General features: G+C 37.6%; 2 protein-coding genes across 2 annotated transcripts; both read right to left on the minus strand.

Moving 5' to 3' along the window:
• Positions 1–245: 245 nt before the first annotated feature.
• Positions 246–20,283, minus strand: LOC148850328 (ceramide synthase LOH2-like). The gene is made up of 6 exons (XM_088945239.1): positions 19,610–20,283; positions 17,476–17,684; positions 6,833–6,988; positions 2,177–2,362; positions 1,903–2,081; positions 246–581 (listed from the first exon to the last, which is right to left on the minus strand). The coding sequence occupies exons 1-6, from the start codon at positions 19,724–19,726 to the stop codon at positions 562–564; spliced, it is 867 nt and encodes a 288-aa protein (XP_088801365.1). The 5' UTR covers positions 19,727–20,283; the 3' UTR covers positions 246–561.
• A 1,956-nt stretch (positions 20,284–22,239) lies between these two features.
• LOC148850329 (sterol carrier protein 2-like) lies at positions 22,240–23,824 on the minus strand. Its single transcript, XM_088944831.1, has 4 exons — positions 23,412–23,824; positions 23,248–23,308; positions 22,585–22,684; positions 22,240–22,488 (listed from the first exon to the last, which is right to left on the minus strand). Exons 1-4 carry the CDS (start codon positions 23,538–23,540, stop codon positions 22,407–22,409), a joined length of 372 nt encoding a protein of 123 aa, XP_088800957.1. The 5' UTR covers positions 23,541–23,824; the 3' UTR covers positions 22,240–22,406.
• Positions 23,825–25,229: the final 1,405 nt, after the last annotated feature.

Below are 25,229 nucleotides of genomic sequence, written 5' to 3' on the forward strand. Positions count from 1 at the left end.
TCTTGAAATTTAAATCTTCTCTAATCAAAGTGCATCACCCCATTGAATCATGTCATACATGCGTATCAATACTTTCAACCTTGCCTCCAATTTTCTTTTTGCCATCAGTTTTCTCGCCTTGCACAATGAGAGCATCAATCAAATATCTTGCAGCCACTGTTGTCAAGCTGCTCTAATTACATCCTGTATTTCATTGAAATACATTGTACCGACCCCTAGAAGAACAAGAAATTCTGGTGCGGAAATTTGAATGCAACTATTGCATTTTTTTTTCTGGAAAGAATCATCTTAAACATAAACTATCCATATAAAATAATTATACAGAAAAAACCTAATATACACCAAAGTGATCAAGAAAAAAAAAACACTTGGTGGTCTGACTCGTTTCTCTGGAAAAGATAAAGATATAAAAAAAGAGTAAATAATAAAAATCAGGACCACACAAATTTCCACTTGTAGAAACTAATTGAATACATATTTGAACCTCAAATAGGATGGAATTATCTTTAAAAACTATCTCCACCATCATAACAATTTGATAAAAAAAGTCTCCACCTCCATTTAGTCTCCGTCCTCTGAATCTGTATTAGTAACCACAAGACTAAAATAAATATTGCTTCATAACAATCATAATAAAGACGCATAAAGGCAAAATAGCAAATCAACGTGTTCTCTTATATTCTTTATAAAAACATTGCTTAGGTGATGGTTTATCTGGCTTTGATCCCTGGTGCTTGCACTAAGGTATAAAAGAGAGTCAACTAAAAAGAAGTGCAGTGTGTGATGCCCAGACAACCAATACCTTCTTGTAAAACATGTCTCATTTTATTTATTTATTTATTTATTGAATAGCATTGCACTTTCAAAAGCCACTTCGGGCAATTTGGATTCAAAGATTCTCTATAATGGCTATCATGGTGTATGATAACCAAAAAAACATAGATACTTTTTTCAATACCAAAAAGTTTAGTAGTGAAAATAAGATGCGCTGAAGCGGCACTGGGCTACTTTTAAGTTTTTAACTTATCTGGAAAATGGTTTTTAAATCCATGCTCTTTCAGAAATTTTAGTGAGAACTTCAAAGTACCAACTTTACGCCACTCATCTTGCTATAGAGCATGTTGAATGAACTATTAACCCTGTTCAAATCTTAAAATCAGCCATTGTATTTAAAAAAAAGGCAGCCCAGTGCATGAGGCTCTAGCCAATGGGGGTCTGGAGAGGGATAGATGTATGCAGCCTTACCCCTGCACCTTTAAATTTAATCACAAACCAAAAACTAAAACCTCCTTAAAGAAATGGGCCTTTTTTAATCAGTTAAAAAAACTGGAATTTTAAAAGAGACCCATTTAAAACTGGACTTTTCAGGCAATAAGCAATGCCAAACACTGTCTTAAATGGATCAAGGTTATTACTCAAGGGAAAGAATGGAATTAGTAAAACGGTTTTGGGAGATGTACACCCAATAACATGCTCTTATCTAGGAAGAAATAGAAAATAAAGGAGGAAGAAAGAAAAGCAGATATCATCATCATTATCCAAGCCTTATCCCAGCTATATGGGGTGGGTTACATGAATTCTGTTTTGCCAGTCCGTTCTGTTTAATGCCATATCCATTGTTGAATTATTGGTGCTTAAATCATTTCCTACTATTTCTATTCATGTCCTTTTTGGTTTGCCCTTTGCCCTTCTAGCCCCTTCAACTTGTAACATATCTATGACCTGTGCTCTATTAAGTCTTGAAAAGATATCTGGTAGAATCCAGAAAGCTGACTTAATTACAGTTGTTTCACACGCAAATGTATGTATGATTGTATAGGTGTATTATTTAGATTGATTATTTTCTTGAGATTGAATACTAGAAACAAATACAAATCTGGTGAAGCTCATAATTGTCTTTACCTGATCGTATATCTTCTCCTACTTTTCCTCTATTTTTTAGCTGTCTCATGATCATTGAGCATATGAGAATCCACCAGTAGATGTGGAAGACAAGTAACATCAATAGCATCGTGTTGAAAACATAGTACAATAATGCTGGGTAAGGCTCTGACAGTGCCAAGAATTCACGGATATCATAGCTGGAAAATAACAACCATCATAAAAGGATAATTGAAGGAACAATAAACTAATGAAGTCTTTTAATGAGATAATAGCACCTATAGTGTAGACAAACCTTGAGCTTTTAATAACCCAAAATGGAAAAAATATTAGCCGTAGTATGATCCATGATATAGCAAAGAATCCAAAGAACAAGCTGGCTGCAAGCTCCTTCTCAGAATATTTGAATACTTTAGCAGCTTCCATAAACACATCACTTGCATCATGCAAAGCAAGAACAATTGAGCCAATCCGGAAGAACCTACAGGATATGCCCAATATATTTTTTCATCACTTCTTGTTACTGCAAACTTCCATTAAACTTTGAAATAAACATGAATGTGGGAACAGGAATACAATTCTCCAATTGCTAAGATCCTGGGCATGGATAAAGGTACAAGCATCCCACTTATTATACTTAGATTATGCTTCTATATATAGTTTTTAAGCTAAGTATTGTTTCTCAATACTTGCATACTCTAAATTTAATTAACCTTCTATGTTTCTAATATATACAGATATTTTAGAATGATTTTTAAAAGATGTTTTATGTATTTGCTCCAGAAATGTCCATTCAGTATGTGGACAAATTGAACCCAACACCACCACAAGGTGGTCATATTGAATCCAACACCACTACACCAGGCATGTACAAGTATGTGGATATCATAGCTTAAGAGATTACACCCACATCCACCTACACCATCACAAGGTGGTCATAACTCATAAAATCTTGCACAAACGGGCAATTGATGGGTGAAACACCATTATAAGACATGTACATGTGGGAAACACACCTTATTCAGGGAATTCTTACATTTTAAACTTCCACATTACACTTGGTTCATGACACTAAACTTTCCTAATCAAATTATCCGTTTTATTTATCTATGTATTGAATGAAATGCATTGGCTGTGTTACTAACATTGTGCAATATGTTGCTGGTGCTACAGGCCATCTGAACTGTATTCAGGTCTTAAATTACACTTTGGCATCATGTATGAACATTCATTACTAATGGAAAAATAATGTCCTTAAATTTCATCAAGTGTGACACCCTTCTTTTTTATGATTCTCCAGACTTTTACACCATCTCACAATTTAAAAATTTCCCATCTCCTACACAATTAGAGTATTGAGGCTATATCCACCCTAAAAACCTTAGATGACATTCTTGTGTGGCCTTGTGGAATATAGTATCCTATGTCAGTTTTTTTAACAGTATAAAGTTTTTTTTTAGATAAGATAACTGAAATTTCATTAAACAGAAAAGAGGTACACAAGATGATGTACAGCTGATAGACAACTGTACTCTATCACTACAACAAGATATCCTATGAACCCCAGACTTAAACTATCAACCAAAGAATTCAGGGGCCTTTTGGCAAGTCTTTTTGGGAAGATCTTCTGGTAGCTCTGACAGTCAAAAGATGCATTGAGCTTTCGCATGAAGATCTGAGCAGCCCGAAGCTAGTTTGGCTACCATGTGTCTTTCCATGTATTTCCACGTGAGAATAAAGTGAGAAAGACACGAAAAGCTCCATTTGGAGCTTCCCGAAATCAGCCCAAAATGGGCTTCTCACGTCTTTTCGGCACACCAACTTTTGGTGGCTAGACCTGTTACAAACCAGACAGAAAAAAGACCGCAGCACAATCTGCCTGGCTTGTAAACAGCTGAAAGACCGTGCGGAAAGACATACCAAATGGGACCTCAGTTTCCTAGGAATCTAATACAAACTGCAAAGTCACTATCATAGACCCCAAACCCAAGTAGTGAGCCAGCCTCCAAGCCCAAGGACCACCATCTTTCACTCCTAACCAGTTGATAGTGTTTACAGTCTCTCCTTCATTGACCAAACTCAAGATGCCCAAACTTCTAGCAAATTTGATTCCAGTTAAAGCAGCCATAATCTCTGCCTTTGTAGTGTCATCAGTCCCAATAGGACCACTAAAAGCCTAACAGATACTACTAAAAAAAAAAAAAAATCCCTTGCCTTGATCATTCCTTCAATACCCACATCACCTGGGTTGCCAAAGTGATTCCTTTAAATTACATTTCCTTGTAGGTCTCCACAGAGATTCCTTTAATCTCCTAAAAATTTGCAGTCCACATATTGCATAAATTGGTAATGTGGGTAGTCATATCTTCAAGAAATCTAGCCTTGTTCTAAAAAATGTGATTGTTTCTATCTTCCTACACACCACACATCACAACATGTATCGATGTGGCTCAGTAGATCTTTCCTCTTCTACCAAGACCTCTGCCTTACCACTGCCAAATAAAGTCCAAAATGTGCTAGACAGCGATCCAGCTATGACCAATAAGATTTCTCTGCAATGGGGAAGAATATATTCAGCAGATTTTCCATTATTAAGACACAAAATGCAAGCATGAGGAGAAATGCATAATTTTCCCTGATTCCTCTTCTGAATAAGGTCACAAGTATTTATTTTCTCCAAGCATGCATCCCACACAAAGAAACAAACTCTATAAGTATGAGAGTATCAAGTCTTCATAAAAGGGAAGTGGGGGTTTGAGATCTCCCACAATCATATCCTTAAAAAAAAGACTTGGTTGAGAACTTGCTAGCAAAGTGGAGGTTCCAAATGCGTTGATTGGGAGACGAAGGAGAGATATAGATTTCCCTTAATGCCTCAATCTCATCATTTTTCGCATCCCTTAAGGTTCTTCTAAGGTTAAGGTTCCAATTATTGCCTTTAAGGGGAGAAGAAGAATGACAGGAAGAGATAGTGACATGTGACTCTGGGATAGGCTAAGTAACCGAGGGTAGGAATCATCCAAGGTAAACTCACCCTACCAAAGATATGCAAGAAGCCCCATATAGAAGCAACACAACAGGATTCCAATCTTAATCCATGTGAAACTGTGTCAAAAAAATATTATGCTTAATCCCTTGAAGCTTGTATGAACAGATAACAAAGAGAATCTTCCCAACCATGTTTTTTTATGAACACTTCATCCAGATTGAATTTATGTTCAAAGATTCAATTGTTTCTTTTGGTTCATATAGTTCAAACCACTTCAGCTGGTAGCATATTCCATACTGCTTGGCTTCTCTTCACTCCTGCAAAACCAACTCTCCAAGGCTTCCTTCAGAGGTCTGCTGAAACATAATTTCAACCCAAATATACCCAAGCACCTGGACCATATCCTATTTGGCCTATTGATCTCTATGATGTGTTTCTTGCTCATCTTTCTTCAAGGCTTTTATCTTGAGCACCCCTAACCTCGGGCCTTTCCATGTAAAGCTTTCTAGTTGGGACCATCACCTAAAATAATAGCTGTTAGCTGGGGCCACTGATGGGTGCAATGATAAAAATTCAGGCTGACAAGCACAAGAATGTGGGTTTGATTCTTGGAGCAGCCACTTGTGAAAAAAATATATACCAAAGGTTAGATTCATATCCAATCCATCATTTCCGAGACATACTTGTTAGCAACACCTTTAATGTAATGTCCCTTTTAGTGGGAAAATTGTGCACTTAGAGATTGATACATTTGAGATGCTTCAATGAAAGCATAAAAACCTGGATATTGTTTCATCATTTCTGCATGGGACCAACATTGGGTAATGACCTTTTTTTAGTGGTGAGAAGCTCATCATATTTTCGTCTCTTATGCTATCAGGATTTGGAAGCACATAAGCAGTAATATTATTGACAATTTGGGAGGAGAGAAATATCAGGGCTTTTGCTTACATGGACCACACAGGTGATTATGATCTGATCACTCATCACTTTGGGATTGGCACATATTTCATCTAGAAAGTACTTCTGTGACATTTTGATAGATGATTTGGTGCAAGGATGGTCGATTGTTGTGAGATTCTTTGCTTATAGATAGGCTGTTTTTTTGTAGCTATCTTCACCTCCTCATGGAGCCCAACAGCTCAATTTTGAGGATTGTTCCTCAACGGGACATATCTTAGGATTTAGGAACCTTGAGAACCTATAAGGGAAATGCACTTCTAGTCATCTCAACTCTAGATTGCTCTGGGGACTCCACTTAACTAGAGTAGACACCCTGACACTTCCAAAAAAAGATCAGTTTGATATTTTCGTTTGGATTTGATGTAGTCATGATAGAAAGATATTTATAGACAGTCCATGGCCCTTACTCCTTACGACATCACATGAGAGAGCATTTTGGCATCAATGTTCCTCTGGGTGCCAACATCTGCCAAATCTTTAGCAAATGGACCAACTGGGGGTTGGGAGTATGATGTTTTCTGTTGCTTTGATCATCCACCTTTCTAGGGTATATATAGATTATGATCACATATGCATAGGCAATAGGTATCTTGTCTAGCCTATTCTGATTTCTATCCCATTCTAATTTTTCTTTCCCTTTCTTATTTATTGCAATAAAATATTTTTCACAGTAGATAGATCAATAGATGTAATCCATCGAGCTAAAGACACAAGAATGATATACAAGAGTAGAAAAAAAAAAGCAAATGCTAATTAGAAATGCTATGCAACAATTTGAGCTTTATTGCTTATCAGCAGAAGTTAGAGAAAAAGGGGATTTGTAGGCTAAAATTGACAAAATCATTGTCAAACGAAATTAGGAATCAGCAGAGGGTATCATGCGGAACTTTTAGACACCCAGGTGAAATAGGAATTGACAAAGTGAATTTGAAAATCAAGTAGTTACGCAGAATTGTCATGGATAAAAGATTTAGGTCCATAAAACTGCTAAACTAATACCTTGATAGGTAGGAGTATCCAATCAGGATAACAGTGATTACGTGATGAGACATCATTATACTGAAATCCTTTCTTCGAGTCTCCCACATAAGAAGGGCTGCAATGCCGTAGACATAGAACCCGCATTGGCACATATAGAGAAGCTTCAAGGGAACCCTAAACAAAGAAATAGGTCAGCTTCAGAAAGAAAATCTTAGAAGACTATCAACTCCATGCTACCAGAAAACTAGAGACATTCAGAAGCATTGGTTACAAGCCAAACACTGATCATTTACTAAAAACACACCAATGGTTTCATGGATTCACTAAAACCTACCCTATAGTTTGAGTTTTACTAAACACCCCTATAATTTGCAATCAATTTACTTAATCAACCTTCCATTAGATGACAGTGGAAAATGACAGTTTTGGCTATAACATTCATTTGAAGAAATTCAATCAAAAGCAAATAAAAATGAAAATACCATTTTTTCCCCTAGTAAGACATGAGCAACCACTCTATTTGGTCACTTTTATTTTCTGTACAAAGAAGAGTTAAGGGTGATTTTGGAATAAATAATCATGGGCCCATGCCCTTGAACATTTTGCATTCAGTTTAGGTGATCATGTTACTATTTTCAGATGAGAAAACAGACACTTCTTAGTGCAAGGTCGATTAAGTAAATAGGTTGCAAACTATTGGGGGTGTTGTAGTAAAATGAAAACTATAGGATTGGTTTAAGTAAATTTGTGAAACTATAGGGGGAGTTATAGTAAATAACCCTCCTAGAATTTATGTTCAATCCTAGAAGATCAGGATAACATCAACCATCTGAGATATAAAGCATGCATATTGGCAACATTAACTAAAGCAGAGAGCACAAATTGTTTCATGCAAGTTACATAATAAATAGAAAAAATTGAAATAGACAAAATGGTAAGAGAAAGAGAAGGTAATAATTCTCAAGTTTTACATGGTTCAAAACATTAAAAAAAACATGGATCACCTAGACACCGAGTGTGGGATCTTAGGAGTCACCAAACTTGGTAAGGCTCCAGCGATGTTGTACACAAAAGGATGAAACATCTTATGGAGAAACCTGAGAATTTGTAAAAACAGGAGTTTTAGGTGGAGTTTTGGAATGAAATTTATAGGATATAAAGAATTGGGGTGATGATCTAATACAAAGACATTCGAAAATGGTTTTGGCATAAGAGACAATGTCAAAACAAGAAGATTTTGAGTGGTAAACCAAAAATTTTGGTATTGGTGGGACACTCAGAAATGGTCAAGGACACATTTTGCTAGCATATTCAGGCGAATCAGGCCCTATTGTTGAGGGAGACTCGACAAGGGCCAAAACCTTATTACTGCTTCAAGGTTTAAGGCTGGGACATAAAATGGCTTGCACACATCTACAGGTGGAGGGAAATTGAGAAACAGTCATAGGATGGATGAAAAATGGTGGTTTTGGTTCATGGCTGCTAGGACACTCTCTAAGAGATGGAAGGTTCTTTTTTTTTTTTTGTTGACAAGTAAGAAATGTCTGGTTCTTCCCAACTAGCTTAAAAGCATCTTTCTACTGGATTCCAAGATTAGAAAATTCTCCTGATGACACACTAGAAAAAGAAAGGGTATATGGAAAATCATTGTACTAAGGGCCTTACCCCCACCCCCTGGCATGATTTACTGCTTGTGTTTTAACTTTTCGTCATTGAGGGTTCTATTATTAGTGGAAAACAACAGTGGGGTTAGCTTTTATGATTATTCATGTAGGAAGGATATGTGGCCCTTTTCCTCTTTGTATTTCATCCATTTTTTTAAGTTCTATTCAGTTACTGAAAAATGAAATCTTGACTCTGGGGAAATCAATGAAAGGATGTACCTAGTATCAATATTAGTCTTCTAATGAAGTTTTTGATGATGTTTTCCCAAGGTCTTCAATGGCTGATCAATGGTTGTTGCAGGATTCTTGAGGAAGTTAAGAGAGAAGAAAATCAAAGAAGAAAAGAACTTGGAATCACTCTACAAGGACCTAGAATCACCCAGGGGTATATAAGAATTAATAATCTTAACAACAAAAATAAAAATATCACCCAAAATTTCATTAGCCATGTTTTGCATTCATAGCACATATACATATACACTTTAGAAGTTGCCCACTCCAAAATGTACAAGAAACGGAAGTTACAATAATATCACTATCATACTTCAACTCAAAGAAACTACTGTAACTTACTAAGTACTAACTACGTACCCCATCACTAGACTATACCTAATAACAAATTCCCAGGCTGGACCTATAGAAATTATGTGAAATTACCAAAACACCATACTATCAAAAATACAGAGATACATAAAAATTCATATTTCCAATTTTGGCTTCTTTGTTCCTACATCAAACTGGGAACCTTTGACCAATTGACCCATCTATGGGCTGTGTTCATCAATGGGGTAATTTTCTCTTGAGAGCAATTCCAAGGAAAGTGATCCTTGCACAGTGGTTTTGTTTTTCACAATGGTCTCAACAAGAAAACAGTCATCAACCTGTTCTTTTGTTGTGGTTATCTCCATTTTCAACTAGGCCCTCTATATGACAACAGCAAAAGAGAATGAAATAACCAGAAACATCAAAAAGTAGCTTTGTGAAATGTAGAATATTCCATGAATCTATACTAGTCAGAGTTCAAATTGTTTTCAGGGAAACAACCAAAGAAGAACGCAATTCTTCTTTCTAGGGGTGATTCTGTTGCTAGACCTTTCTGGAAATAGAAACAACCCCAGCAGGAAATGCCCCCATAATAAGCCTAAAAAATGATGAGGTTCCAAATTTAATATTTTTTTTTTATCGATAGGTTCCAAATTTAATATTACTTAAGGCTTAAGACTTTTTAGACTTTAGTAAACCTTCCTAAGCTGATTAGCACCTGTAAGGAAAAAGAAAAAGAACAATAAAAAATTGATCCAAAATATCTGTTGAGTTGGGCCTAGTTGTTTTTTATTCTTATTTTAAGCTATTTAGTTAGGAAGTTGTTGGGCTTTAGGCCCATTAGTTTATGTTTTTAAGTTGTGACTGTTCAGCTACATTAGTAGCCACCCTACTAAGGGAATCCTTGTAATATCTCTCATCCTTTAAGTTAAGTATAAATATAATGAGGGGTTGGCGGCTAGGGTTAATTCAAGAGTCTTGGTTGACTTCCTACTCTTTTCTCCCTCTCTTTTCTTCTCTAATACTGAAATCTTTATCTTCCTCCCCTTTTCCTTTCACAAGAAATTCAACTAAATCTACAATCAATGATTTCTACTTGGTATTGGAGCAGGCCGAAGGTTCCTTGAGTTGTTTCCTCATGCAGCCCTAGAGCTGTGTGCCCTATAGCTGGTCTAGGGTTTCTCATCAAAATCAGGAAAAACTGGAGAAAGGGGAAGAGTCTTGTTTCTGTTGGACTCTTCAATTTTGACCTAGGAAGTGGCGCCCTAATTTTTTAGGGTTCCTTGGAGTTTTCTGTAAGGGGCGGTTCAAGTCCTGCTTGATTTGGAGTCTAGAGAGAGTGGCTGCCTCTTCTCTCTCTTCTCCCGTTCCACTGAAAAGGAATTTTTTGTGGGAAGACAGCCTAGGACACTAGAAAGGTGTTGTTGGTTCCAAAAGTGTTTTGTTTGATCTTGTTACATATTTCAGCTATTTTCTTTACATTTTTTTAGAAGCATGGAGGGTTACGGAGTTGAAAATAAGCCCGGGAGTGAAATGAGACCAGTGGGAAGAGGTGTTGGAGACCTTTTTTGGGACTAGGACCATCACTATAGTTAGGTTGGATGGCACAAATTACTTAGAATGGTCACAATCTGCAAAGATGGCCATTGGTGCTCCCGGGAAATTAGGGTATATCACTGGTGAGGAAGTGAAACCCGAAACTAACAACTCCCAGTGGGTACAGGAGAATTATATGGTGATGACTTGGTTGTGTAATTCCATGTTGCCCCATATAGGTAAAGATTTTTTATGGGTAAATACAACTAAGGAAATATGGGATGGGGTTGCAGAAACCTATTCACAGGGAGAATGTTGCTAGGGCTTATCAGTAGAGAAATCAAATTATTTCTACAAGGCAGGGAGATAGATCTGTTGCAGCTTATTTTTTAGCCCTTAAAACCCTGTGGCAGGAGATTGACCATTTAGAGGCATTTGCTTGGGAAACCACTAAGGATGCAACTACCTATCAAAAACATCTAGAGAAGTATAGGGTGTTTGAATTTCTTATTGGCTTTAATCCTGAGTATGATATTGCAAGACAACGTCTTCTTTCCAGGGATAGTGTTACCCTCTCCCGGGCATATGCCTTTGTGTCAGGGGAGGAGAGCAGGAGAGATGTGATGATGAAAAATCATGTTTCTGATCAGTCTGCCATGGTGAGTACTATGAAACCTAAACAAAGTGGAAATCGGGGTGGCAGTGAAATCAAGAAGGAAGATAAAAGAGATTTGATCTGTGACTACTGTAAGAAGCCCAAATACACAAGAGATACTTGCTGGAAGCTTCACCCACATCTTGTTCCGACTAGACTGAAAAATAAGAAGGGAAATGCACACATGGCAGTTACTGGTGACATTCCGACCCCTCCTACTACAACTGCTCTGGAGTTTGTTGCAGCTGCTGCAGTAAGGGCCGAACTTGAGAGGTATGGGCAACTTTTGAACCAGTGAGATACAGCCAGTTCCAGTTCAGCAGCAAGCGGACAACAAGGTACAGGTGGCACTGGTGGAGTCCACTCTACTGCCTTTGCTCACATAGGTAGTTCACACGTCACTGCAAATTATGTTTCTACTTCAGGTAAGGAGGGACCTCCTTGGATTATAGATTCCGGAGCCTCAGAGCACATGACCCATAGCTCTACTATTTTTTCTTCTTACCAGCTCTATTCTGGCAGAGATAGGGTCTCCACGGCTGATGGATCCCATGTTCTTATTGTTGGGAAGGGATCTGTCAAGATTAGTGATTCTATTTCTCTACCCTTGGTCCTTCATGTTCCTAGATTGAACACTAATTTGTTATCTGTTAGTAGTTTGATTAAGAACCTGAACTACTCAGTAATTTTTTCTCCTCGTCATTGTATTTTGCAGGATCTGGATTCAAAGAAGACGATTGGGAGTGGTCGTGAAGTGAATGGAATCTACCTCCTGGATGTTCTTCCTCCTCATCAGAGTCATCATGTCAGTAGGGGTAGCGAGTCAGGGTTTGTAGGTCAAATTATGCTTTGGCATAATTGTTTGGGCCATTTACCTTTTTCTTCTTTGAGTCTTTTGTTTCCAAAACTTTTTGAGTCTGTTAGTTTGTCAAGTCTGGAGTGTAAAGGTTGTCAACTTGGAAAGCATTGTAGACATTCATTTAAACCTAGTAATAAAAGGTGTTCTTCTTTTGATGTTATTCATTCGGATGTGTGGGGACCTTACCATGTTCCTTCTATGGGAGGCTATCAATATTTTCTCTTATTTGTGGATGATTTTTCACGATACTCTTGGATTTACCTGATGAGATCCTGCGATGAAGTACCATCCTTGGTGAGGCAATTTCATCAGATGATGCTAACATAGTTTGGAACAAGAATAAAGGTGTTTAGATCAGACAATGCCAGGGAATATTTTGAAAAACACCTTGCTTCATATCTGTTAGAGTATGGTGTTGTCCATCAGAGTAGTTGTCCCTACAGTCCACAGTAGAATGGTGTTGTAGAAAGGAAGAACAGACGCATTGTTGAGATTGCAAGAAGCATGATGAGCACGTCTACAATTCCAGTTCGGTTTTGGGGTAATGCAGTTCTCACAACAGTATATCTGATTAATAGGGTGCCCTCTCGTATACTTGGATTCAACACCACATTCAGTCTCATTTTTCCTGAGGGGGAGATGTTTCATATTCCTCTCAGGGTGTTTGGGTGTGTCTGCTTTGCACATGTCCTTGGTCCTCACCGCTCAAAGCTTGACCCCAAGGCAAAGAAGTGTGTCTTCCTTGGATATGTAGAAAATCAGAAAGGGTACTACTACTATGGTCCAGTCTCTAGGAGCCGATATGTTACCATGGATGTCACTTTTTTTGAATCCACAGATTTCTTTTCAAAGAATCCTTCCCAGGGGAAGTGTTTTGGGGAAGTGAGTCAGCAGTCTATTCCTCTCCCAGTTCCAGTCCTTGTGTCTACTCCTGTGCTTGACCATCCTGTGTCACCTACCTTACCACCTCCTTTGCGTCCTGCTTCTCAACATTACTTACGATAGAGACTTCACAAGGAGGTTGATTCCACTGCAACATAACTCACATCACTTCTTGTCAATTCCTTGGAGACTCCAGATTCGGCTGACATGGATTCAAGTATTCCTCTTGGTCCCGCTACTGTTTCAGTTCCCATTGATTCTACTAACCTTGTTACAGATAACATTGATCTTCCTATTGCTCTCAGAAAAGGGAAGAGAAAGTATACTGCTCATTGTATTTCACAGTACTTATCCTATAGTGGACTTTCTCCTTTCTACCGTGTTTTTCTTTCCTCCCTTGACTCGGTGTTTATACCCAATGGTGTTAGTGAGGCTCTCTCCAAACCTGGGTGGAAGACAACCATGCAGGAAGAGATGACAACTTTGATTAAGAATCAGACATGGGACATTGTGGATCTACCAGAAGGCAAGGAGACAGTTGGATGCAGATGGGTTTACACAGTAAAATATAAGGCAGATGAAAATATAGAAAGGTACAAGGCAAGACTTGTTGCAAAAGGGTACACACGGACCTATGGTGTTGATTACTTAGAGACCTTTGCACCGATTGCAAAGATGACCTCTGTTCGGATACTTCTTTCTCTTGCTGCCTCATACTCTTGGCCCTTGTTTCAACTTGATGTGAAGAATGCTTTCCTAAATGGGGATCAGCAAGAGGAAGTGTATATGAATCTTCCTGCTGGCTTTTACAATGATACTGAAAAGGGAAAGGTATTCAAGCTTAAGAAGTCACTTTATGGATTGAAACAATCTCCCAGAGCATGGTTTGACAGATTCAGAAAGGCCTTAATTGCTTTTGGATACACTCAGACTCAATCCGATCATACCTTGTTTGTAAAGCGTAGGGGATCTTTGGTGTCAATCCTAATTGTTTATGTGGATGATATTGTTGTCACGGGGAATGACCTAAGTGAGATTGATTATCTGAAAAGGAATCTACATAAAGAATTTGAAATTAAGGATCTTGGAGAACTGAAATACTTCCTAGGCATTAAAGTTGTAAGATCAAAACATGGAATTTTTATCTCTCAAAGGAAGTATGTCTTGGATCTTCTTCAAGAGATAGAGAAGCTTGGAGCGAAGGCAATCAATACCCCTATTGATCAGAATTGTTAGAATGCTCGAGTCAGGGGTATTTTGGTCATTCTAATGTATCTTATTGAAAGTGAAATGTCTATTCTATCTGAGTTTAAGTTATGTGTCCCATCTTCTATGAGGGACAAAATTGTCTTTCTTGTAACTCAAGTTTTATGAATAGAAGTCAAGTGAGTCGGCTAGGAGAGTGACTTTTGAACATCCACTCTTCTAGTCTGGCCGAACACTCTTCTCCTCTCCTTCTTTCTCTTTTCTTTCTTCTTTCTTCTTCTCTACTTTGACCTAGAATCAACTAGGGTTTATTCACATGGTATCAGAGCATTAAGGTCACGTGTTTTTTTTCTTGCTGTTGTCTTCTTCCTGGTTTCGCCGCTAGCTTCACAGTAGGTTTCATCATCCTACAACTGACCTGATTGAAGACTCGATAAAGGGTTGAAAAGGAATTGTCGTTTTGAGGGCCTGGAGGTGAGAATGCCTCTGGCCGATGTTGTTGTGGTCATTGAAGTGGTATACTAGACCCTCTATTCAGTGTACGAAAAGGGTTGGACGTATACAAGTATGGACATTGCTATCGTGTGTTCAGAAATGGACTGTGAATGCTGATTTTTTTTGTGTGCTTCAAAAGTTAGTTGTTGTGGTGCTGGGTGAAACTGATACACATATTAGTCATGTTTTTTTTGTGTTTTCTTGCTCGCATGTGTGCTGAAAGAAGAGTAGTAGACTACTGATGTCCACGATAGCAGTGGTGTAGTGTTGATTGTGTTGTGGTGACTGACATATCTATGATTCTAAATGCTTAAAAGTGAACCCCTAGACCTTGTGTGTAATTAGTTCTGCAGTATGAAGAACAAGTGTTCAATGAAATGACTAAGTAATTTTAGTTGTGGTGTGTTGATGGTAAATGGTCCTGCAGTGTGCAATCCAAGTGTTTGATGTGTTGACTGAATGATTTCAACTTTAGAGTGTAGTGTGTAATGTGCAGCTGAAGAAAGTGGGTTGGTGGTATCATAAGTGAGATAAGTCTTGTGACGAGTGTGAGATTGTGGTGTGCATTCAAAGGAGAAATAATTGAGATGGCTTCAACTATAGTTAGGAATGACAACAAAACAGGCATCATGCTTTCTTCAAATTATCTAAGTGTTCAAATGACATCCGTCAAGTTGAATGGTGAGAACTATGTACCATGAGCAAAATCTGTGGAGGTGTTCTTGAAGGCCAAGAGGAAAGTAAAACATGTGAGGGAGGAAAAACCTTCATCTGATTCTCCTGGGTTCAGTGATTGGGAACAAGATGATGCACAGATAATGACATGGCTTTGGAACAACATGGAACCAAAGATTAGTGTGAACTTCATGTTCCTAGATACAACCAAAGAAATCTGGGATCATGCTAAAAAGTTGTACTCTGGACAAGACAACACAACTAGGGTATATCAGTTATACCAAGAGTACTTCAATTTGGAGCAAGGAAGTCAAAGCTTAGAAGAGTATTATGCAAGTTTGAGGAACATCCACAATGAGCTAAATGTGTATCACCCTCTAACATTAGATGTCCAGATCCAACAACAGCAACATGAACAACTTGATGTGACTAGGTTTCTTGTGGGCTTGAAGGCTGAGTATGAGCCTGTCAGAGCACAGATATTGGGGGGATCAACTCTCCCCTTACTTGAAGAAGTTTTTGCCTGTCTTAATAGGACATTCATTGAGCCAGTGGAACATTCTTCCTTCTCTGATAGATCTGGTTTGGTAGTGACTAAAGGGAGTGGTCGTGGAAGTAGAAGTGGTGGTGGCAGCAGTGGCCCTCCAAGCAATCGTGGTGGACACATGTTTAACTGGGCTAGTGGCCGGACTGGAGGCCGAGAATCAGGGGGAGGCCGTGGAAAAGGAAGGGGTAATGCTCAGAGAAAATGTACACATTGTGGCTTAGAGGGGCACACAGTTAATTTCTGCTATGATTTGTGTGGTCCACCCAGCACTTGGGCTAACCATGTTACATCTAAGAGTAGTAGCACAATTATTGAAAGCCAGCAAACTGCCCCAACCCCCTCCACATACACTTGTGCTTCCGGGCAAGAAATGGTGAGTGTACCACGGGCAATATATGAACAGTTCATTCAAACATCTCAGCAGAACAAATAGTGGTGGCAAGATCAAGTGCTGAAGCTGAATACAGGGCCATGGCACATGGAGTTTCAGAACTTCTCTGGATCCGTTCCCTATTAGAAGAAATTAGTGTACAGGCAGAAGAACCTATGATGTTATACTATGATAACCAGACAGCAATTAACATTGCCCATAACCCAGTCTAGCATGACCGAACTAAGCACATTGAAGTGGATAGACATTTTATCAGAGAAAGAGTAACTTCTGGAGAAGTTTGTCTTCCATACATTGCTTTTGATCAGCAGTTCGCGGATGTTCTCACAAAAGGTGTTCTAAAGAACAAGCTGGAGCATGACCTACGCAAGTTGGGAATGTGTGACATTTACTCCCAACTTGAGGGGGAGTGTTGAGTTGGGCCTAGTTATTTTTTATTCTTATTTTAAGCTATTTAGTTAGGAAGTTGTTGGGTTTTAGGCCCATTAGTTTATGTTTTTAAGTTGTGATTGTTCATCTACATTAGTAGCCGCCCTACTAAGGGCATCCTTGTAATATCTCATCCTTTAAGTTAAGTATAAATATAATGAGGGGTTGGCAGCTAGGGTTAATTCAAGAGTCCTGGTTGACTTCCTACTCTTTTCTTCTCTACTACCGAAATATTTATCTTCCTCCCCTTTTCCTTTCACAAGAAATTCAACTAAATCTACAATCAGTGATTTCTACTATATCGCTTGGTGGAAATTACAATTTTGCCTCTGAAACCAAATTTTAGGAGAAAACAAATTATTCTCTCATGGATGAGCAATTCTAGGTGAGATGCAGATTCAAGGTGCTGATTACACCACACTTCATGGATGGGAGATTTTAGGTGAGGTGCAGATTGTAGAATGCACCTGGGTTAGTGGACTCTACAACAACTCAATAGTCCTATGCCAAAAATAAAAGAAAAAGAAAAACCTCCAGTTTCTCAGTTTCTCCTAGGACTTACCCCAAATCATAGATCTCTTTTTTTTTTTTTTTTCATTTTTCTTGTTCCAGGCCTGAGCTACTTCATGCTAATTTGAACATTTAATAAAACCTGAAATACCAGACAATGCACAGGACAATACAAAAGACTTCTGACTCCCATCTTTAAGTGACAAAAAAAGAAGAATATATACTCAATAAATAGGATGTATCCAAGAAAACAAAAACTTAGCACTCACTTAATCTCTTGATTTGGCCAGCCTCTGAAGTATTCTTTTATGTCTCTGAACCAGGGTTCATTGTAGGTAATTTTAAGAACGCATACTTGAACGGTGGCATAGTATGTTAGCTTCCACATAGACTCTGAGCATTTTACTATCTTTGCCCGCTTAGCCTCACTAATCTTTACTGGAGCAGTTCCAGTACTCAACAACCAAATAGCCAGCCTCTGGAAAATAGAGAAAAATGCAAGAAAATATAATCAGAAAGAACATTGAAGGATTAGAATTTAAAGTATCAAATAATATAAGTCAACGTCAGTAGTGTTTTGTCATAGCAAACAAATTGACAATGTCTTCCATTTGATCCACTAAATTCATAGAAGCCATTCCATTACCTAAAGGGTAAGTAAAATCAAAGAAACTTAAGTGATAAAGAATTCAGATGAAACTAATATATTGATAAAAACATGTATGCATGCTATGAGAAGCACTTCTCTACATGTATGTACTCTGTGTGTTATGTGAGATAGGGAAAGAGAGTTGAGCTTATACATGTAGCCAACCTCAAAAGGTTGGATAAAGATTCTGAGTTCTTTTGTAATGTCAACTTGGTAATCTTATGACAATTGACAACTGAGCATGTAAATGACTATATTCTGTCTTTCATCATGGGGCATTTTGGTGAACAGTACTTCTAGAGTTTTTTTTTTTTTTTAATGGAGCAGAGTTTTGGGTAGTCAAGAAGCAATGTCCACAAAACAAAAACTAGTTTGGTAGAGATTCAGATGTCAAGATGGATGAGTCAAAAAATTAAAAAAAAAGGGGGGAAGGAGTTAGAAACTAGTGCACTTCTAGGAACCTAGGAGTGGCCCCAACAGGTGATAAAACAAGGGCAAGTACACTAAGATGGTTTTGGGCATGTCCATAGAAGATGGTCTACTGCACAAGTAAGAATTAAGAAGTGACATATTGCAAGTTGAAGGGTCATAATTTAACAATGGAAATGGTCCTTGACAGAGTGGAATGGAAAAATGGGATTCTTCTATCTAACCATATACAACTGGGATAAGGCTTAATTGTTCAGGATTTTTGGGGCATTGGCTTAATCCATCCTTCAGTTTGACCTACTAACCTAATGGTAGAACAAGAACCATAACTGAAGTCCTTTTCAATCCTTAAGGCTGTGTTTGGTTTGAAGGAAAAAGTAAGGAAAGGAAGGGAAAGGCAGGGAAACTTATACAAGGCTTGTAAAGGTTTCCTTACATTTCCCTACTTTTTCCTTCAAATCAAACATAGCCTAAGTGTTTAATGAAATAACCAGAAATATCAGTATTGTATGGTTTCATGATAATGTAAGTGGCAAAAGACATTAACTACTAGCCCTCATTATAATTTGTAATGACATGCTTAATCATATCTTAAATTACAGTAATAGAAGTGGCTAAAAATAATATTCTGGAGCATTTTCGTCAATAGCAATAACAAGCTCAAACTTATCTAAATATCCGTGCAATAGAAGCAGCTAAAGCAACTAAAGAAAAGCAGGCTAATGAAGTGCTCTCACCAACGGCGTTGGCAATTATTTGATTGATGACAAAACCAATTTAAATAGGAGAACAATTGAAGCCATAGATAGCCGCTGTATGGAACTGTATTGGACTCTATGTTACCCACCGAATAACGAAATGATCCTCTCCCACATCTAACGTTTCGTCTTTTTTTTTTTTTTTTTTTTTTTTTCTGTAGATAGATTGACTAGATTCTCTAAACCGAGCATATTTGTGCATGTGAACTGTATGCCCGTATAGAACGTAACCGGACTATCAGAGACCATGCATGCATTTTGTCAATTAAATGCTAAAAGCAAAGAAAATGGCATATAAGTAAAAGAAAAAAACAGAGCGGGCATTTGAAATGATATTTTGAGCTGGATTCGTCTTGTCTAAAGCATTCCAGTTCAAGTTTCCACAGACACACATTCACTTGAGTAACTCCATATTAATAACAGAAATCTTTATCATTGGTAAAAAACGCCTTTTGAACCAAAATTTGATTACATTTGCAACCCAACAAGATCAAAGCAAAGCTACTTCATGTCAATATTACCAGATACAGAAAAAAAAAAATAACACAAGGAAAAGGATGTATTTACACGATATATGAAGGTGTCCAAGAAGAACCTAGCGGCAACAAAACCTACAGCAAAGTAGATAGCTATGAAGAAATGGAAAGCTTCCGGCACGCCATTGTGGCTCCAGATCGAGTCCATGAGAAAAATTCAACCGATAATTGGGAGAGAAGCATCAATTGGTGGATCAATGGCGCCTGAGCTCGAGAAGTATCTGCTACGAAGATGTAATTGGCGATAAGAATAAGACTAGGAGAATTGCACGAGATAGCGTTCACCCTAACTCCCTAATAAGTGGCTTTTCAGTGAGTGTGAGAGAAGGGAGCGGACCAGAGGGTGGGGGTCCGTTGCCGGTGGGGAATGAGGGAGGGACAGACAAAGGGCAACGGAATATGACTCGAAAAGAAAACGAGAGAAAGCGGAGGTTGATCGGAGCCCAGGTTTCCTACTCGCTTTTCCTACCAAGGTTTCAGCTCTTTGATTGAGCTGCGTTGACTGCTTAAGCCACGTTGAGGAAGCTACTGAAATTAGCTTTCATCGCAAAGTCGATTGATTATAATGATAGCACCAAAGCTAGAAGCTGCTCTGTTAAAAGGCATCTTAGCCTCCAGTTTTTACATAGCTTCTAGGCTTTTCATGTGAAGGCCCCTCTTGCAAAGCTTGAAGCTGCTCTGTGAAAGTTCTTTCAAATATGCCCTTAACAGCTAGCCGTGTTAAGATAAAAAGGCAAAGTTTGGAGTATTAAATTACAAAGACCCCCAGTATTATGGGGTTAGTGACAAAGGCCCTTCTATGCTTCAATATACGACAAATATCTCCCTGAACTTTTACATTCTGATAAATACCCCCTTGGCCATTAAGTCAGGAACAGGGAGGCATTAAATTATCAAAATATCCCATTAAACTTTCTCTATTTTCTTTTTCTTGCCATTTCTTAAAACTTAATTGACCCAAATGGAGATATGTTGCTTCAATAAAGTGATTGAAAAAACAACATGCTATGATTTTCTAGTTTTAAGTTGTTGATCTCTTCTTTCTCTTTCTATAAATGAATTTTCTTCATTGGAGAAGACAATGATCATTACAAAGTGTAAAAAACAAATTAAGATAATTTTATAAATTAAAGAAAAGGATAATTTGGACATTTGAAAATCTTTGAACAGTCATATGTGAATCTTTTTTGAACTTAACTGACGGAGTGCTAATGAAGGGGGGTTTTGTTTGTCTAATGGTTAAAGTTTAGGGGGTCTTTATCGCAAATTGAAAGTACAAAGGGTCTTTGTAACTTACCCTTTTATATTTTTCATGTATGTAATAGTAAATATATAAATGTTTTGCACCAATAATTTTAAATAATAATAATAATAATAATAATAATAATAATAATAATTGTGTCCATTTTAAAATAATTTTTTGCAATTTTATGTATATAAAAAATAATTCTTATTATTACACTTAAAAAGGGGTGAGGGGCGAAACCTTTTTTATGACTTGGCACATTTGAGATACCAGTGCTACGCATGGCTGACCCGTAAAAAAGTGAATAAAATTTTATCCCGTCTCACCCCAAAGTAGAGTGCAAGAGATCAGAGATCCAGATTCGTGAATGAACACTCAATAATTATTCTACGACGAAGCCAGATCTGCGATCTGCTCACAACAAAAAATTGTTTCTTAACACAATATGATCTGTATCTGCACATGGCAGATACGCAGTCCCTTGCAGCTATATATTGGGGAATATAGATATTTCCAATCCCAATGCAAGGCTGCAAAGGACTATGAGAACGGTGTGAGTAGTCTTGTGAGGACTGAATCCAATCTCCTATATATTTATTATGAATTGGGATCTGCTCTTCATAGAATGCTTCTCACACTGACTTCATAGCCACATCCCACCCTGTATTGGAAATATCTCCCCATGAATGATAAATTCAAACATGGGAGATATTCCCAATGTGTGGCTAAAATGCGAGAAACACTCTGGGGATGCTTGGGACGGGTGCATTTTACAACCTTTCTATTTCAGAAGTGGGCCCTAATTCACAAGTGATTTATTTCATCTGTTTTTTTAAGAAACACAAAAAAAAGAGATACAGGTTGACTGGGCGTTTATAGTGATTTGGCTTAATATTATAACATATTTATAATGACAATGTGTGATTTCTCAAAAAATAATCAGATTTTTCAAATTTCAATGTACCATCTCACCAGGGTGATGTAAGATCACTGAGGCAATTCAAGAAACAAAAATTTAGTGTTTCAAGAAACCTCTCCTTTCCCAAATCTCAAAGCTAATTATTATAAAAACACTTTTTTAAACAGGGCTAAAATTGGGGCTTTGCCGTTTGAAATCACAAATCTTGAAGCTTATTCAAAGGCAACCTAAGTTTAGTAAACAGCTTCTAGAGAGTTAGATTTCTGTTGTGCCCAATTGATGCATCTTGTCTTAGATTGATAAACTTTTTAATGGCAGCTCATGATTCGTACTTGGCCAAATATACAGGAGATTCAGATTCCATGTTCTTAGAGATTTGGGATTGGCTGGCCAATCAAAACATGGGTCAATTCCGTGAGTAGTTGCAGTTGATGAGCTCAGCAAAATGAAGCTTTTGTAAATTAGAAATTGGGATTTGGGAACGGGCCACAGTATGTAAATGAAAGATGAGCTAATTGGCTATGATCTTACAGGTTACAGCATAGAATTAAAGACATTTCAGTCTAATAACATGTTTCTTTGAAAGCATCTAACAACTTCAATTTCAAGGATTCAAAGGGAAACAGTCTTGGCACGACTAGCTCCCTCTTTCTATGGTTCTTATTACATCTTTGAAGGCTTTGGAAAAATGTCCGGAGTGAATTTCTGTGCTGCACTCAGACTACCCTTAATCTTCATGGCGCCTCTGCATTCATCGATTTAAAAAACATAAGTAAAACAATTGAGCTTCATCTTCGTCACAGTTCTGAAATTACTTCTGATATTATAGGGATGATCTCACCTCATGAAAGCAATTTGTGGGTTCATCTTCCCAGTAGCAACCTTAACAAAATCGTCATCCTTGAAGGAAAACGTGGCATCGGGCTTCCCTTCATACGAACCTAGTTTCCAAAAATTTGGACAGACAGACAAAGTGGAAACTCTGAATTCTTACAGCCAAATCTTTATTGAACTGTTCCAATTTAAATTTGCTTGTATAACTAGATCACAGATCAAAATCATCAAAGAGCAATGCCAATTCAGAAACTTTTCTTTAGAAGAAAATGAAGCGGAACGGAGACAGGATAGGTTGAAAGAGAATTTACGTTTCTTCACCCTTTCCCTTGCTTTCTTCTTGGGTTTGTTAAGTTGAGGTTATGATCAATTTGATTGTTTCAGTTCAAGAAGAAACCAGAAGCAAAGACCAGACTCATTGAATATACAAGCATAACTTTTTCTCGCATTTTGTTCAAAGGCCACGTTTGCATGAAATGAACACAAAAAAATTTTCAGGCTGAAACATTTGAGCCATGTTTTCATCCCTTTCATTGCATTTAAATCAAGAAATTGAAAAAAAGGGGCAGCTCTGAAAAATCTCAGCCTGAAAAACTTTACATCCATTCTATGAAAACAAAGGGATTTCTTCAATTGTTTCAATCAAATTAAGATAAAGAAAAGCCCTAACCTTCAGTAACCTCTCCTTTCTTGAGGTCAACCACATAAATCTGCTCATCGACTCCCATTTTCTGGCCAGGCAGGAAAAATAAAAGAAACCCAAAGAAACTAGGGTCAGAGTTTTGGATTGGGAACAGAGACAGAAAGAAAAAGAAAGGGAGAGAAGAGGAAGACCTTAGGGGCGATATTGATCTGATAAACAAGGCCGATTTTCTTGGTGAGTTGTTTACCAGCGTCGGTGGCGAGATGGAGCTTCATCTGCTCCAGTAGTACGGCAGATTTGAGCGAGCTCGGGGTCGACATTGTTGCTTGCTTGCTATAATGAGCGGGACGGAAGAAAAAAACAAGATGGTAGAAGGGATCAAGGGAAAGCAAACCATTGTATAGTAAGCTTATAACGGGGGAAAATGGACGAATGAAGGGATGAAGGGGATGAGCTGATGTATAACCAACTGACTTTGACAGGTTGAGTTTAGTTTATAATATTGGGAACATCTCCCATGAAATGAAATGACAAAGGGAGATATATACCCAAATCCCCTTCCAACACGTTTCAACGTGTGGTTGGTGTGAGGTGCGAAGATCCCGATTGGAACCCACCTCAAGACCGAAAGACTTTTAACTGTTGGGGCCAACAGCCCATGCTGTTGAGAAATTTTCTAGGAATACCAGTTACCATGAGAATAGGTAAATTAATAATTATATATTAATTTATTTTTATTAAAAATCAAAACTGCGCCGTGAATTGGTGAACTCCTAAAACGTGCCCAGTCCAGAAAATACTGTTGGCCCCAACAGCCAAGTTAATAATCATCTTGGAAGTTATTTGGGAGGGAGTTTTGTTGATAGGAGATAATAGATTAGGGAGACTCCAGATCTCCTGCCTACAAGAATTCTGCCCACGTCTATCCACAACACACTATTCCATGTATTGGAATATCTCCCTTACATAATACTATGTAGGATGATGAGATGTTCCCCATGTTATGTGGGTAGACGTAGGCAGAGTTCTTATGGACAGGAGATCCAAACTGGATTTGAAAAACTTATTGAACAAATATAACATCTCCTCATTATCTCCTAATGCACTCCAAAGGATGTGAAAAGAGTTTGTAGATAAAGAGATCCCAACTCTCCCAAAAGAATAAGGGAGAATAATGGTGCCATCTATATCTATATCAATACCTTGAAGTTATAGCCTTGATGTATCGTGGGTCACTTGTGACTGTTGGGCTGAGTAAAATTATGGGAATACCATTATTGGAAGAAAAAATTCAATAGATAAGGTGGTGTCTTACAAGTAACAAGTTACAACATGATTTATTTTGTTTTCGTTTGTTCCTAAAATCTAAAAAAATGAGGCATCTTCTTGAATCCTGTTTTGTTTTGATAAAATAAAAACAAAAAAGAAAAAAAATAAGGGGGCATTCTACTATATGAATTGTTCAAAACCATGGTTTGAAAACAACTTGTTTTTCAAAACGAAAACACAAAAAATATTCTTGGTTCTGTATGTGTTTTTCTGTTTTGAAAACTGAAACCAAAATCATACTTGAATTTCTAGTTTCAAAAACATGTTTTCATTTGGTTATTTAATATCATGTTATATAAATCAAAAAATTTTTATACTACAAAATTTGTTTTTGTTTAAAAAACTATTATTTTGATGGTTTCTAAAACATGTGCTAGTTCTTTAAGACAAAACAAACTTGCTTTTGCCTTTGAAAAAAAAGAGTTCAAAAACATGTTTTTGTTTTATGTAGGGAATTTTAGAAACAGATGAAAATAAAATCATTCATGTTGTATGACACCCCCTGAAAAAACACAAAAAACATAACTAAGAAAGTATTATCTGTGTTTTCGTTTAAGGGACCGATTTGCTTTCAAACTACATGATTTTGATTTGTTTTTAAAACTTCCAAGTTACAAATCACAGAAAGATAAACAACTGATGCCGGAGAACAGGGTCAAGTCTATTGTAGGTCGGGCAGT

Source organism: Nelumbo lutea, chromosome 5 (genome assembly GCF_056320005.1).
Source record: "Nelumbo lutea isolate HS-2025 chromosome 5, American lotus-T2T, whole genome shotgun sequence".
Classification (NCBI taxonomy): Eukaryota; Viridiplantae; Streptophyta; class Magnoliopsida; order Proteales; family Nelumbonaceae; genus Nelumbo; species Nelumbo lutea.

What these genes read in the sequence shown, in the direction of transcription:
- LOC148850328 (XM_088945239.1), bottom strand. Translation starts at nt 19,726, where the DNA reads ATGGACTCGATCTGGAGCCACAATGGCGTGCCGGAAGCTTTCCATTTC. An exon ending in TGGACACCTTCATATATCGT is followed by an intron (nt 17,685 to 19,609) that starts GTAAATACATCC and finishes TCTATTTTCCAG; the next exon opens with AGGCTGGCTATTTGGTTGTT. An exon ending in TGGGTTATTAAAAGCTCAAG is followed by an intron (nt 2,082 to 2,176) that starts GTTTGTCTACAC and finishes GTTATTTTCCAG; the next exon opens with CTATGATATCCGTGAATTCT.
- LOC148850329 (XM_088944831.1), bottom strand. Translation starts at nt 23,540, where the DNA reads ATGTCGACCCCGAGCTCGCTCAAATCTGCCGTACTACTGGAGCAGATG. An exon ending in AGATCAATATCGCCCCTAAG is followed by an intron (nt 23,309 to 23,411) that starts GTCTTCCTCTTC and finishes CTGCCTGGCCAG; the next exon opens with AAAATGGGAGTCGATGAGCA. An exon ending in GAAAGGAGAGGTTACTGAAG is followed by an intron (nt 22,685 to 23,247) that starts GTTAGGGCTTTT and finishes TTTGGAAACTAG; the next exon opens with GTTCGTATGAAGGGAAGCCC.